The sequence below is a fragment of the Schistocerca americana genome, chromosome X (genome assembly GCF_021461395.2).
Source record: "Schistocerca americana isolate TAMUIC-IGC-003095 chromosome X, iqSchAmer2.1, whole genome shotgun sequence".
Taxonomy (NCBI): Eukaryota; Metazoa; Arthropoda; class Insecta; order Orthoptera; family Acrididae; genus Schistocerca; species Schistocerca americana.
Genome location: NC_060130.1, coordinates 306,521,107 through 306,536,818, shown reverse-complemented (window position 1 = coordinate 306,536,818; position 15,712 = coordinate 306,521,107). Strand labels below are relative to the sequence as shown.

Genomic DNA, 15,712 nt, shown 5'->3' with positions numbered 1-15,712 from the left:
ACTCTCCTTTCACTTTTTGTTTTCAGGCTACCAGTCTTATTCCTTCAATTATTACATAACATTTTCTTTTATCAGATAAGGCATTGTAACTGGTAAAGTGGATTTTACACCAGCAGCAGTTTCGCAAATTATAACTCTAAAATTGATACTAAGTCCTATAAAATGTTCTTAAGTAATAGTAAGTAATATGCGTGTGTAGTATGTCAACCTCACGCACATATACGTAACATATTATTTTAACAATATTCTCGTACTGATGTTCTCCAGCTATAATGCCCCACAGAATGAAAATAAATAAACCTAAATAACCAAAGTATAATTATGGGTACACTACTGTTCCATGTTGACTTGATGCATTTAAAACTTGTTCTTATTTTAGGGGATGTGTTTTCCTGTAACAAATAGTAACTCTAATGATCTGTTATGTTGTTTTAGTTCAAATATTAAGAACATTCATGGTAGATATTAACAATTTATTTTAAACTGTATTCAAATATCAGAATGGAAACAGAATATTTTCACAGTTTTTGTCTACATCAATTTAAATATGCAAATACTTGAAAATTACTCATAATGTCATGACAGAATCTTGTCTTTTTATAGAAATATAGCAAAATCAAAAAGCTTTGTGTGCAATATGATGTTTTCTGTAAGTAAGAACAGATAATATACATTCAGTATGTTGCCATAGTCTAATATAGGTCTTCACTTTAACACACATTCTCCAAAGGTAAACTTTACAGTCTGTGTAAGTAAGTGTGTTCTGTTTAGATATCTAAAGATCATTGTTGTCTGTAGACCAAGCTTTGCATCTGCAGAACCACAAGAAATTTTAGCAACACATTTCTTGCAAACTGATTTGTTACACATTTGTATGAACTCTTCCCTAATTTGCAAATTTTTTGCACCTGGCAGAGGTGGTAGCTTCCACCTACATCTAATGATTCAATATGAATATCTAGAGCTGTGACTCTGGCTTCTGCGTAATCTTTGGCAAGTTCCTCTTTGATCTATAGAAGAAAATTCATCTTGTTATTTAGATGTTTGTTGCTTCTCTGTAGGTTACCAAATTACTGACACCTTCTGAATCCAGAAAATTACAAAAAAGTATCAACAGACCACATTCTTTCACCAGCTTTCACTGAGCACCTATAGACCATCATGCTAACAACCTCTATCTATTCTGGCGTTCATTGACACACTGTAAGGATCACATCATCATTTTCAAAAACTAAAGTCTTGTATAGGCCCTTACAAGCTTTCTTAATGCACTCAGGCACTCCCTTCTAATTTTGCATGTTGTACAAAGTCAGCTTGTTCAGTTTGGTTGTTCCAGATGCTATGATTGTGAAGGCAGTGTGAAGAAGTTGTCATCTGTAACATTCTTTCCTTTATTCAAGTATGAACCTATAAGCTTCTTCACTACAAAGTCACTGTGATTCACCACCAAGATGAAACTCATCTTTACCATGATATGGGAAAGCATTTAGCATATATTTGCAACCCTTATTAACAATATTTCTGCCTATAGTATTCAGGTTTTGAAACCATGAACTGAATGAACCAACATATACACTTGGATAGGAATAAGAGCACATCAACACAAATATATGGGCCAGGAATACACAAGCTCTGACAATTAGCTATGAATCTTGCACTCATGTCATACATGAGAGAAAATGTGTCACTTTTTTTTTAGTTCCTCCAGCTGTGTTGACTTCAAATGAAATCTGAGGAGTGTCATGATCTTCCTGAAGTAATTACACCACATCACAGACTTATAAAACTGTATTCCACATTTATCTGATCAAAGAAAGTCCACTTCTTCCTTTGGATTCAATGGCATTCGTGACATACAAAATAGCATAATATGCATCTAGCTCTTCTAACAATAATGATTACTCTTCAGCTTCCCACACTCTACATGCCTCGTTCCAATGCATTTTAGAATGTGAGAAGAGGTTTGTCCATAAACAGATGACAAGCACTCAAGGGAAAATCACTGATGACATATCTCTTTGCATATGAAGATGGACGAGTAATCTCCCAAAGAACATTTTACTGTCCATACCTTGGAAGAGTTCCAATATTGGTATTAACTATTTCACACTTTGTTCCATCCTGAGGTTTAACCCCTGTACTGACAATCAAATTACTGAGAAAACATCTTTTACCTAAATTACACCACATTTTAACTTGTGCATTTTCAATTCAGCATTATTTACATGAGAGTCGCCATGGATTCTAGATGTACTCTGTTCATCATTCTTATCTTTCAAAATGCCAACCTTAACAGCTGTGGCAGCATCACTATGAATCATTATGCCAGAACCATGTCTACTATATTTTCTAGTACAAGTAGTTACTATTTGGGTGAGACAGCACCTAGAGAGAAGTGAAATCAGCATTTTTCATGGAATGAACACGGCTACCTTTTTCACTACTGTGAGAAAAGAAATTAAATTAATGCTGAAAATTTGTGCACTTAACAAATATGCTGAGTTACTGGTGGTTGCTTTCAAATCAGGATCCATCTAAGTTCTGCATACATTCACAGTGACTCCCCCTACTGCCAAAACACGTTTGCATATCAGTTTCTGTAAGGCTATTCAAGGGCTCTGCAGTTTTTTACTTCTGGAGGAGCACAAAAAGACACCTGTAGCAAACTTATCACCAACTGACCAAGACTGGCTCAGTTTTAATGAAATTCTTCAGAATGTAAGTACAAAGATCCAGGCTGAAGAAGAACCATGAACTAGTATGCCACAACAAATAGTTCATAGCAGTGTGAATAAATTAATTACTTTTGTATCGAGGTAGTATTACATAATCTGCAGCCATTATGTTTCCTACAGCATGTCATGTAGCATCATCATCGTGTAAAGTCAATCTATAATGGTCTTTCAACAGGGTATCGTCATATTCGTTTGATGGCCTCAAATGGGGAACTGATACCAAATGCACTCCTGTTTGTCCACATCTCAGTGACTTATAAAAGATGTTTTAGGGTAAGTACAGTGTTACATCTTTTAACTACAATGAGTGAATTTCAGTCTTCCCATAGAACATGTTTGTTTATTGTTCTCTGGTTTCTTCAGACTTGTTAACTTCATTAAAGTAAGAAGATATTTGTGTAGTACTCAATGATGGAATATTTAATGTTCAAGTAACTTCAGTGAAGAAGTGTGAACATAAAACTTGATCATATCTAGTTGTTCCCACTTTAGCCAGTATATGACTTGGAGACCTACTTATATGTATTTTCTGACATTTATTCAACCCCCATTAGTAGATACGCAAGTCCACAACTGCTGAAGATAGGCTTATATTTGTTGAATTCATTGTTTCCAGAGTTATAGGGCCATGGCTTAATTTGATGTCTGAGATGATACTGTAGTTTGAATAACAAAGAAAAATTATTTTTTAGTTGTGTTCAGTACAACAAAACATGCTTGAATAACATCTACCAAGATTTCTGCCATCGATGTTGCCACCACACAATTATTTAAATAATGATCTCAAGTGCACATCTCTAGTCAGCCCAATAATTGACTGATACATTAGATTTCAAGCATCCAGCTGTGGAAAATCCATTTCTTTAAATGATGTTTCAGTTACATACAATTTGGCCATCATCTGAGTGAGCTGACACACTGAAGCTAGGGCATTCACATTTGTCATTATAAACATGAGATCCACAAAACTACACCAGCCACAGAATACACAAGGGCCAGAGATGTTTAGCGACAAAGAGTTTTGTGTGAACTGAATCTGTGGTTAGATGCTTAATTGATGCTGAGTTATCTATGTATCAGTATGAGCTGCACTGTAGCAACTTTTTTGCGAGGTGATCAAATAATGTGCCATATTCCAGGCTTTCTCCAGGCTGAAACTTCTACCTCCATTAATTGATTCCTTTGGCATCCAATTTCCCCAGCTTCCTCCACAACTGAGTCCCAGAATGAAAACGTTGACACTAGCACAGTAGACATTCTGTAAGCTACTCACTTATTGTTCTCTCACTTGATCTTCTTCCTGACAAGCAGGCTGAGTAGTGAGTGAGCTCAGAAATGTAATTGATAGGATCCTGTACTGCCAGATTCAGGAAAGATCTTGATGGTTGCAGGTTAATACATACATTAACAAACTCTGAACAAAGACAACATTTATTTTATCAGTTCCCCAGGACATCCATCATAACAGTTATTAATTTTCTTAATGACCATGCACCACTATCATACAGACTGTATTACACGTAACATAAATCGTACTACTCAAAAAAAAAAAATGCTCCAGACTTGTGTTGCTTGCTAAATAGGCATCCATGCACTGACTCAACTCTCACACATACTAATGCATGACACTCATTGCATGCTGGTGCATGCCAAAGCAGGCCCAGTTTTTAGTCCAAAAACAGAGTGATGCTCTCTCACATCCAATAATTCATAATTTAGGAAAACTGCACTCACAGGTACATCATTCTATAAACAGACATAAAACTGGAATACCTGAGCAGCACATCTATCTTGAATGTCCCTGGAAATGGAAACCTTTTTTTATGTGTAGCTGAATGAAAATGAGACTGCTAACATGAAAAGAAAACAAAAGAAATAGAATCCCATACACTCAAAAATATTCACAAATATTCTTCAGAGATACAAAAAAATATCGTATAAATTCACTGCCTGACAAAAAAGTTAAGCACCCATAATGAACTGCCAGATGTCAATGTAACTTCGTATAAACATATACCATGGGTGGGTATGTAAATGATTAACAGTTGCAATTCTTGTGACAGAACAGTCACTAGAGTGCATTAGTGTTGGTTATGTTTAGCATCGTGACCAGGCCTGGTATCATATATAAGGTGCACTAACAGCATCGTCTATTTGAATGATCACTATGTAGGACACGGAGATCCTACGCTCTCATGTGAGACAGTTAATTAGTTAGCTTGTTTCATGTTTCATGGATAACATGTACAATTAATGATAATTATGTGGCATGAGTCATTTTACATTCACATTAAACATTCATATATAAGTACATTTTGTTTTGTAAGTCTACAATGCCTTTTTGGGTCCACTCATTTTCCAGTTCTTCTCTGGGAATGTCAATGAGATCCCTTTAAGTCACAACACCGTTTCTGTAGTTCTGTCTCTATTGCATACTCCCCAAGACATCTAGCTGTTTGGAGGTTAACTGCTTGTGGGGAATTAGAAGTTTCCACTAACAATGTTCCATTATGCAAATGTTTGACTAACTTTACAGAGCCATAGATTCCTTCCAAGCTAGTTTTGATATAGAAGGGTGAAACCCTCTCAACTTTCTTTTTCTGTTTGACTATGAGAAACACATTCTGGCCAGTGGCATGTATTCTGTTACTGTAAATACCACCACTCTAAATAAGCCCAGAATCAGGTGGACTTGCTACACAAGTCCTATTGTTTGATTGGATGTTGGTATCTACCAGCAGTCCCTGCTGGGAGGAGGAAGAGAAAATTTCAAAGGAACCATCTCAATATGGGAAGCTGGGGAATTAGAAGTACATCTAGATAAGAGCCCCATGTGCCATGGGGATCTTGGTTTGACCACCTGGATCGTGAAGATGGTAAAAGGCTCTATAAAAAAAACCCTCAGTCTTAAGGTGTCCTGTGCACCAATGAGATGCATGGCTGTTTAGGAGGAATAGTCATTAGTGAGCAACCTCTGGGGAACCTGCTGCACCTCAGTTGTATAAGGTTTACTTAGGCACATGGGGCTCTTATCTAGATGTACTTCTAATTCCCCAGCTTCCCACATTGAGATGGTTCCTTTGAAATTTTCTTTTCCTCCTCCCAGTAGAGACTGCTGGTAGGTACCAACATCCAATCAAACAATAGGGCTTGCGTACCAAGTCCACCTGATTCTGGGCTTATTTAGAGTGGTGGTATTTACAGTAACAGAACACATGCCACTGGCCAGAATGTGTTTCTCATAGTAAAGAGAAAAAGAAACTTTTGAGAGGGTTTCACCCTTCTATATCAAAACTAGCTTAGAGGGAATCTGTGGCTCTGTAAAGTTAGTCAAACATTTGCAAAATGGAACATTGTTAGTGGAAACTTCTAATTCTCCACAAGCAGCTAACCTCCAAACAGCTAGATGTCTTGGGGAGTATGCAATAGAGACAGAACTGCAGAACTACAGAAACGGTGTTGTGACTTAAAGGGATCTCATTGACATTTCCAGAGAAGAACTGGAAAATGAGTGGACCCAAAAAGGCATTGTAGACTTAGAAAACATAATGAAAAGGATGGATGACAATCTAGTGAAATCAGACTCTTTATACTTAGTTCCAGCAGCACATAACTTCTAGAGCATGTCAAAGCAGATTTCCTTTGCCTCAGCATGTGGCCTTATTTTCCAAACCAAATGTGCTGTTTTAAGTGCCAGCACTCTGGGCACACTACTGTCAAATGTAAGGGAAAGCCACTTGTGGCATATATAGGAAGGTTGCCCATGAAAGAGTTGGTTGTTCATCTCCTGTGAAGTGTATAAACTGCTCTGGGCCTCACCTCGTCTGGAGTAGGAACTGCAGTGTCTTTCTTGATGAAAGGGAGGTACGGGAGATCAAACCCACTAAAAATACCTCATATGCAGAGACCAAAAAGATCTATAAGGCCACGCAGCCCTTGACATTCACTACCTCCTTTGCGTCTGTTCTTAAATAGCCAGTCCATAAACCCAATGCTGCTACTCAAATTGAGGTTGCTAGTGTCAACACTAGTACCTGCATCTGCCAGTGCACTTGTTCTGCTGCAGTTATTTTGAAGCCCATACCTCCACCCAGAACAATGGACAAGGCTATGGTTCTTGCTGTTGCGGAGCTCCCTGCCCCTTGAAAGGATCAACCTGGTCCACTATCCAGTGCTGCTACTACCATAGCCCTGGTTGTGGTTCCTAAGCCCACTCAGGGCAAAAAATCCAAGACAAAGCATCAACCACTGACAGAGCTGGGAAGTCAACTGTCCAACAATGTCAAACTCATCCTGTCTGACATATCTCTTGATTCTTCTTCTGAGCTAATGGACCTTGATGTCGGACTGGGGCAATCACTCACACCAAAGTTGAGCCTCCACATATGGTAGGTTCCCCCGCTCAGGTGGAAAGATAGGGTGAAAGTGAAACCTCTGTGATAAATGGCTCCCATCCTCCAGTGGAATATTATTGGAGTCACAACACATGTGGAGGACCTGAAGCACCTAACACAGGAGCACCCAGTGTACATGTGTTTGCAGGAAACACATTTTAAAACACCTGATGCCTCTATCCTATGGGGCTATACTCTGTCACAATAAGGATTCGACTGGGGAAAGGGCCAAGGGAGGGGTTGCTGTGTTTCACAGTTAGCTCACTGTATTTATCTCTGTCTCATGGAGTAGACTCTGGGGCTCTCGTAGACCTTACGGAACAACTCTCTCGCCTATTTCTCTGACTGGGACACTTCAGTGCTTATCATGTCTTGTGGGGCTTGACTTCCACTAGCCCTTGGTGTCAGGTTTTAGGGGAGCCTCATGACACCTCAGTAACTGTGCAGCCTAAAAGCTTGTACTCCCACTCATTTCTGTGCTGCTAATGGGTCATTCTCAGTCATCGACCTGTTTCTCTGCTCTCCAGCCCTTGCATACTCTGTTCAGTGGGAAGTTATTGACAACCTTCATTCCAGTGACCACTCCCCACTCCACATTCACATACTGATTGGGGGATTGCTTGAACAGAAGCCACTCAAATAGATGGTCAGCAGGGCTAACTGGACATTGTTCAGCCAGCTGGCTGTGTTCAAACACCACACCAACATCCAAGAATGGGTGCACCACATCAAATGAGTAATCCATCATACTGCTGACTTATCCATCCCAAAGTCTTCAGGTCATCTTAGGAGGTGACCCATACCTTGGTGTCCTGATCAGTGCTGTTCAGCAATCTGGGACAGGTGTGCAGCTCTTCAATTATTTAAATGCCTCCCAACTGCAGATAACATCACAGCCTTTCCAGTCATGGGTTTTCAGTTTTCTGCAGATCATTTTAATCATTCTTATCATATTTTTGATTTACCTGCCTTGCATATTAGGGGCACCGTTCTACATTTTAAAAACTCTGTGAGGTTTCTGGGCATCATTTCGGACTCCAAATTATTATGGTTACCACACTTGAGAGACCTGAAAGCTAGAACCTGGAACGTGCTGCCATAGGCACAGGTATTGGGGAACAGACAGGGCATATCTGCTGCACCTACTCGCAACCCCTTGCTATATGGCACATATTCGTGTGCAGTACCAATTGCCGTCCACCTAAATGACCATTGCCGAACTGTGACCAAGATGAAGCTGAATGCCCAATGACAGAACATGCTGCTGAGCACAAGATACTCAACTTCAAAGGCTGCTTCATCGCCTATTCTTTCAAGTTTCTCACTCTTAACACTAGCTTCTCTGAATTATGTAGATGGGAAATGTCCTTCCAACCCATGCTTTGACCCTGCAATCCTCCTGGTCTCTATCTCCACCAGCTCCTGTCACACTCGCATCTCATTACTACCCCTGTGGCTCCACCTCCCTCATTCTAGTCACACTCTCCCCCTCCCTCTTCCTCTGTTCTATCCCTACTCTCCCAACTCACTCCTCCACTTCACTGTGTGCCACACACAACTCCCCCTAACAGTGCCAGAGTAAGCTCATGGGTACCACATTGCTAGCCTGCCCCTGTCCTGTCTCTTTCTCCCAGCTGTCAGCTACCATTCCCTCCAACTCGCCCTCCCCCTCCCTGCCTCCTATCTCAACTCACCAATTCCAGCCAACACAACCCCACTCCAGAGATGAGATGCACTGTTGGTACTATGTAATTAGCTGATACAATGTATCTGTGCATGGTTTTGTGTGTGTGTGAAAGTCAATGCTTCTACCATAAACACAAATTTATATCCAGCCATGGTGGATATGTATATGTCTTACATTTACCATCCCTGGGAAAAAATTTTCAGGCAGACTTGGTAGGATATTCAAAATTAATTGCTTAGACAATGTGTTTGCAGTCATAGAAAGGATGGCTCATTGAAATATACAAACATGAATGCTAGCTAGTTGCATAATGACAACCAGTGGTGACACAATTATTAGTAGATCTATATCTACATTTACATCTGCGTACGTACTCTGCAAGCCACTGTACAGTGCATGGCGGAGGGTAACCTGTATCACAAATAGTCATTTCCTTTCCTGTTACACTTGCAAATAGTGCAATAGAAAAATGACTGCACAGATACACTGCATCATTACTAGTTGTATTAATGTTGTTAGAGATCTTCAATTGGTAAGTTGTATGGTTACATGATGAATTTTAAAGTAAACTAACCACAATATCTGTTATCATATTCAGAATGCACAAGTATGTCATTTTTCACAGAATAATTCTCATTCACTTCAACTACCTCCTATCCCTCCATCAGATTGATTAGTTTTTTAAGAATTCATTAAAGCTCTCGGACAACAGTTACTGCAGTAGTTTAAAGTTATGGAGCCTCAATATTAGGTAACTGGATGATAAAAGCTGGAACATATAAAAATAGGCATTAAAACTGTCAGAAAGTAAGTTATGACCACTAGTTTCCTGAACATGGGGGCTTTCCTCTTATGAATTACAACAAACATTCAACAGAATCAGCATGCTTCCTGCTTGCTATTTCTCACATGTTACTGCTGCTCTGAATCATCCAAGATATGTGGACGACTGGGTAAATCAAACACTTTCTAAAAAGAATTGCAAATAGAGTCTTGCAAGCAGAGCTTTCTAGAATACATATGATCATATTTTATGAGCGGGGACCAGAAACTGTAGCATCTATTTTTAGCAAAATTTGCATTTATTTTTTTCAAAGTTTGCATCTATTTCCATTGAAATTTGTGATTTGTTTGAGTGATTAGACACACAAATTTAAAAGATCATAGCACTACATGAGTGAAGACGAACAAAATCTTAGTTCTTTGAAACTGACTATTAAAGAAAAGTTCTGATTGGGAACTTTTTAACTGGAATGTTCACTTTCACAAAAACTTCAACACCATTTTCCACCAAAATGACATTTATTTTCTTTGTTTGGCTGTATTTAAACTTCCAAAATGATTGTTCTGTTGAAAAGCAGCAGCATTTTCCCACTGGTGAACTGAATGCATCTCCAGTTTAAGGTGTTTCTGGACATTGTGTCTTGCTGCCTTTTCTATAAATACAAAATCTGCAGACTTTTAATTTTGACCTTTCAAAGGCATTCATAGCTGTGCAACTCATGCTTGCCAATGGCTACAGACAGAACTGACAAGGCACTTAGCGTAGAAGTAGAACTGAATGTATAGTAACTCTCTTTGGACTTTTGGAGAAAAATTTTGGTGCAGTCAAGAAATGTTATAGATTTTGTTTTCCAATCACTATAGCACAGAATGTGGGCACTGTAGGATATAGTGGTATATGGCTGCAAGCGTAAAGAAACTACAATTTTGAGCGCCAGAGGAGAGAGAAGCGGTGCTGGGAAACAAACCCCCTGTCCCTTTTGCAGCACAGCAGCTTACAGCAGAAATTATGCATTGTCTCAGGGATCACGACTCTCTTCTGGTGTTGCAGTGGTCATAATCAAAATTCGTGATGGACCAGGATTAGTCACTTTGTTTGTTTCAAAATAAGAAAAGAAGACAATGAGCAATGCACAACACAAAGCATCTGGGGATGGCTACCATGCAAGTGCTTGTTGAAGCTCACAGAGTATTGTTGACAATGTAGTTCAGGCCTGACCTCTGGCATTATAAGGTGCAACTACAGTTTAAAACATCTGCCACCTAATTTACCACATTAAAAGTGTTAGCATTAAGCAGACTATTCAACTTCCCACAGTTGGCGTGGCTCCATATCATTGAGCACATTGACACATCATTGTGGTTGTACTCTTAGAGACATTATCTACCAAACTGGGCTTCACCAGATGATGTGCAATACCAGTAACTGAAAACTGGTAAAATGTTTTGTATTTGTAGCCAGAAAATAAAGCTATTTCATATTGTCTCTAATAAAATATTTCATCTGGATACAGTTCACTATTAAATAGTATCTATCAAATAATTTAACATTTTGAGGCATAATTCCCATCCTTTTTGCATTTATTGCAATATGTGAAGTTTTCCAGTTCCTAATCATTGGTTTATAAGGTACTTTCAAAAATCTGTCATCATTTTAGAAGTGCTAACCATGCTAGATTACTTTCCATATCATAAGTGTGTGGTCACCAGGAAAGATTTGTTGTAAATGTCTGGATAGGAATCATTGGTGCAAAACTGACTGAACATTCTGCACCACATCCCTGGTTAAATGGAAAGCATTATTTACAATATTTGCAAGTGGAATTTCCCATACCACTGTAGAGTGTTCTTCTCCACATTCAATGCAAAACAGTGTTGTTTCAACAGCGTATTGACCTACCATGTTGCCCTCAGGCAGTCAGGTGACATCTTACAAAAATGCCTGAGTTTAGGCGAATTAGGTGCATTACATCATAGAGTGGCCTTCCAAGTCTTCTGTCACCTGAGAAAGCAAATGATATTTAGAACCTGTTAAATTTTTCAGTTATGTCTTAGTTTAGAATTATTTATGTATTTATTAAATTTTATTTTTTTATTCATATATTAGCAAAAACTTGGAACACATTGTTGTAAGATTTCATTATTAACAACATTGTACATTTGCATTGCAATGATATATCTGTAGTGCAGCTTGACTAATTAATGACATAACATTCCTAACCTATATAATTTGATGGTCAAACATTACCCAGTGAATATCACAGAACAATCTGGTATGGCATTTTCCTAGCTTTCATTGTTCATCTTAAGACATTCCATTAAGCTAATATACCCACAACCTGTTTCTATAGATTACCTGCCACTAACAACCTAGATGTAAATGGGGCATTAAACCCTAATCTTCCTTCTCTCCTTCTTTGGAATAACATAGAACTAGAAACACACCCATTGTTGAGTGTACCTTCTGTAAGGGTAATGAGACAGTTTTTATTGTCATTCTCTGTAAATATCACATGTAAGTACATATGATCGGGAAAATGTATACTCCAGAAAGGCCCAAAAATGGGCATTCTTGACCGTTTATTGTGGCTCACAGTACCTATCAGAAAATGTAATTAATTATTAGTTATTTGCATGTTCTGTGGATCAAAATTGTGATTTCTCACTACAGTGTGGATATAGCCGGTAGTGTCATATACACAACGTATAAAATGGCTATGCATTGGCAGAGCTGTCATTTGTACTCAGGTGATTCATGTCAAAAGGTTTCTGATGTAATTACGGCCCATGTCGAGAATCAACAGACTTTGAATGTAGAATGGTAATTGTAACTAGATGCATGGGACGTTCCATTTTGGAAATCTTCGGGGAATTCAGTATTCTGAGATCCACAGCTCAAGAATGTGCTGAGAATACCAAATTTCAGGCTTTACCTCTCACCGTAGACAATGCAGTGTTCGACGGCCTTCAGTCGATGACTAAGAGCGGTGTCATTTGTGTAGAGTTGTCAGTGTTAACAGACAAGCAACACTGTGTGAAATAGCCCCCAAAATAATTGTGGGAAGTACAGCAAATGTATCGGTTAGGACTGTGTGGCAGAATTTGGCGTTAATAGACTACGCAGCAGACGACTGATGTGAAAGCCTTTCCTAACAGCACGATGTTGCCCATAGCACCTCTCCTGGGCTCATGACAATATCAGTAGGGCCCAAGACGACTGGAAAACCATGGACTGGTCAAATGAGTGCTGATTTCAGTTGTTAAGAGCTGATGTTAGTGTCCAAATATGGCACAGTCCCCATGAAGCCGTGGACCCATTTTGTCAAGGAGAAACTGTGCAAGCTGATGATGGCTCCATAATGGCGTGGGCTGTATTTGCACAGAATGGATTGTGTCCTCTGTTTCAACTGAACCAATCATTGACTGGAAATGGTTATTTTCAGCTACCTGGAGACAATTTTCAGGCTTCATAGACTTCATGTTGCCATGATGCTGCGTCATGTCACCGGGCCACAGTTGTTCACGACTGGTTTGAAGAACAGCTTGGACTATTCAAGCAAATGATTTGGCCACCCAGGTTGCCTGACATGAATCCCAGAAAATATTTATGGGACATACTTGAAATGTCAGTTTGTGCACAACATCCTGCACCAGCAACATTTTCACAATTATGGAAGACTATAGAGACAGCATGGCTCAATGTTTCTGCAGGGGACTTCCAGTGACTTTTTGAGTGTATGCCACATTGAGTTACAGTACTATGCAAGGCAAAAGGAGGTCCGACATGATATTAGCAGATATCCCACGACTTCTGTCACCTCAGTGTATATCTTGAAGCACCAGCTTATATCTTAAAACACACACACACACACACACACACACACACACACACACACACACACACGCACACACACACCATACTATGCACATCCTGAAACTCTTCTGTGGAGTAGAAGGAGTTATCAAGGAGATATGTTTTCAGTTCATATTTCAAAATGATTTTAAACAAATTTAAAAATAATACATTTAAAAACACTTTTAAATTCTTTACAACATTTCATAGCTGGTCAAAGATTTTTGTAGCTGAATAGCTCATTTCATTCTGTACTACACTAAAGCTCATTGACGGATAGTGTAATTCATTTCTCTTTCTAATATTATATTTATGAAATTTGCTACTGTTCTCAAATTTTGACTGACTGATTGTTGACAACAAACAGCCCAAGAAAGTAAGTGTATCGTAAGGCTGTTATCAGTGTATCCTCAAGTTTAAAGAGCAGTTTTCAGGAAGTTCTAGAGTGGACACCATGTACACCTTACACACTTCCACACAACAAATTCTTCTATACAACACACATTTTTTTGTTGATGACTGGGTATCCCTGATGATGCTCAAGATGTAAGTGAATGAAAATAGAAAAGGTAGGTTAAATTTGCAATATTTTGATGTCCAAAATACAATGATATGTGTAACGAAAAAGTAACAGGGCATCAATACCTGATCCATGTATAGATATTTTAAGGCGATCTATAACATGTGACTTCTAGTTTGGATTCTTGTCAGTATAAACACCTAAGAACTTCGAATATTCTATTTGTTTTATTTATTTAAATTCCTGCATTATTTCTAATGAAGTTGTCAGATCTTGTGCTGTACTGGATTGCTTGTATTGTGTTTTATGTAAACACAGTGATCATCTGTCTGCAGAGATCCAATCATTAATTATTTTCATGAAAACATTTTTTTTTTTTTTTTACATTTTCAAGTGTAGAAATTACACATCATCCAGATAGCCGAGTGTAACACTGCTTCTGGGATTCAGACAGGTGCGTTGGCCCCAGATCAAAACCGCCTAGTGGATTAATGATGACAGCCAGTGTGCCTGCCAACTTGGATATGATTTATAGGTGATTTCTTACATCTGATTAGGTGAATACTGTGCTGGTACCCAAGTCCCATCTCAATTACATTATTTGCAAACATTTAGAAAATGTTTACTCTCTTTCACATGGATAACACTACACCCAGACATTTGGTGTACACATATTCCCTCTGGGGCAGGGGGGGGGGGGGGTGTAATGAGGTGGCAGCAGGGAGGGCATCCGGCTACCTGTTCAATTAAACATGCCAAATCCAAGAGTAATCATGTTGACCCCATATAGGATGTGGGACAAAGACACAAGAAAAAGAAGTGTAGAAGTTCACCATTAGGCTTGCTCATAATGCTTGCATCATTATTAAAGAGAAATATTCTGCTTCTTCAATAGACAATGTCTGACAAAAAAAAAGTGAAGCACCCAGAGGGGGAATAGGGTGAAAATGAATCTATGAGAGAGAATGTAATGTTATTTCAGTGATTCCAAAATAGAGTCCACTTTACAAAGGACTTGCCAGTATGATGTTGCACACCCCCTTATTTGGATGCATGTATTGATTTACTTGGGAAGCATGTCCTAGAGCCATGGTATCCTTTGCTGAGGCCAGCTGGCCCATAACTGTTTATCTAGTCCATGATATCCTGGAACTGGCACTTGGATGGAGCTGCTCCCACATGTGTTTTATCAGGACAGATCTGAGGGTGTTGCTGGCAGTGGGAAATACCTGAGCATTATGCAGAATGTTCATAGAGACACATGTCATGTGCAGACGAGCACTGCCTGGTTGAAAAACGCCACCACAGTACTGTTCCATGAGAGATAACACAAGACAATGCAGGATATCTCTAACTTATTGCTGTAATGTCAGTTCCCTCAGTCACTACCAGCTATGACTTGAAGTCAACCCCAATGGCTCCCAACACCGTGATGCCAGGAGTAACACTACTGTGCACCTCTAAAATGTTAGAATTGAGTCTCTCACCAGGCTGCCATCATACTCACCACAATTCACCACTGAACACAATGCAACACCATTTGTCAGCAGTCCATGATTCCTGGTCATTGCACCATTCAAAACATAGCCATTTGTGTTGTGATGCTAACTACAACCTATGTGTGGGACAGTAATTCTCTAGTCCAGCTGCTGCTAGTCTCTGGCCAATGCTGCAGGATGACACAGAAAGTTGTAGGGAGTCTGTTACTTGTTCTTGGAAGGCAGGCTTTGATATTAAGGG

The 15,712-nt window shown here is 39.1% G+C and overlaps 1 protein-coding gene across 1 annotated transcript in view; it reads left to right on the top strand.

Moving 5' to 3' along the window:
• Positions 1–15,712, top strand: part of LOC124555979 (inactive phospholipase C-like protein 1) — a 651,563-nt gene that overhangs the window by 573,775 nt on the left and 62,076 nt on the right. Inside the window, exon 14 of the mRNA XM_047130024.1 lies at positions 2,911–3,008. Within this exon, the coding sequence (XP_046985980.1) occupies positions 2,911–3,008 (98 nt within the window). The remainder of the gene's footprint in view (positions 1–2,910; positions 3,009–15,712) is intronic.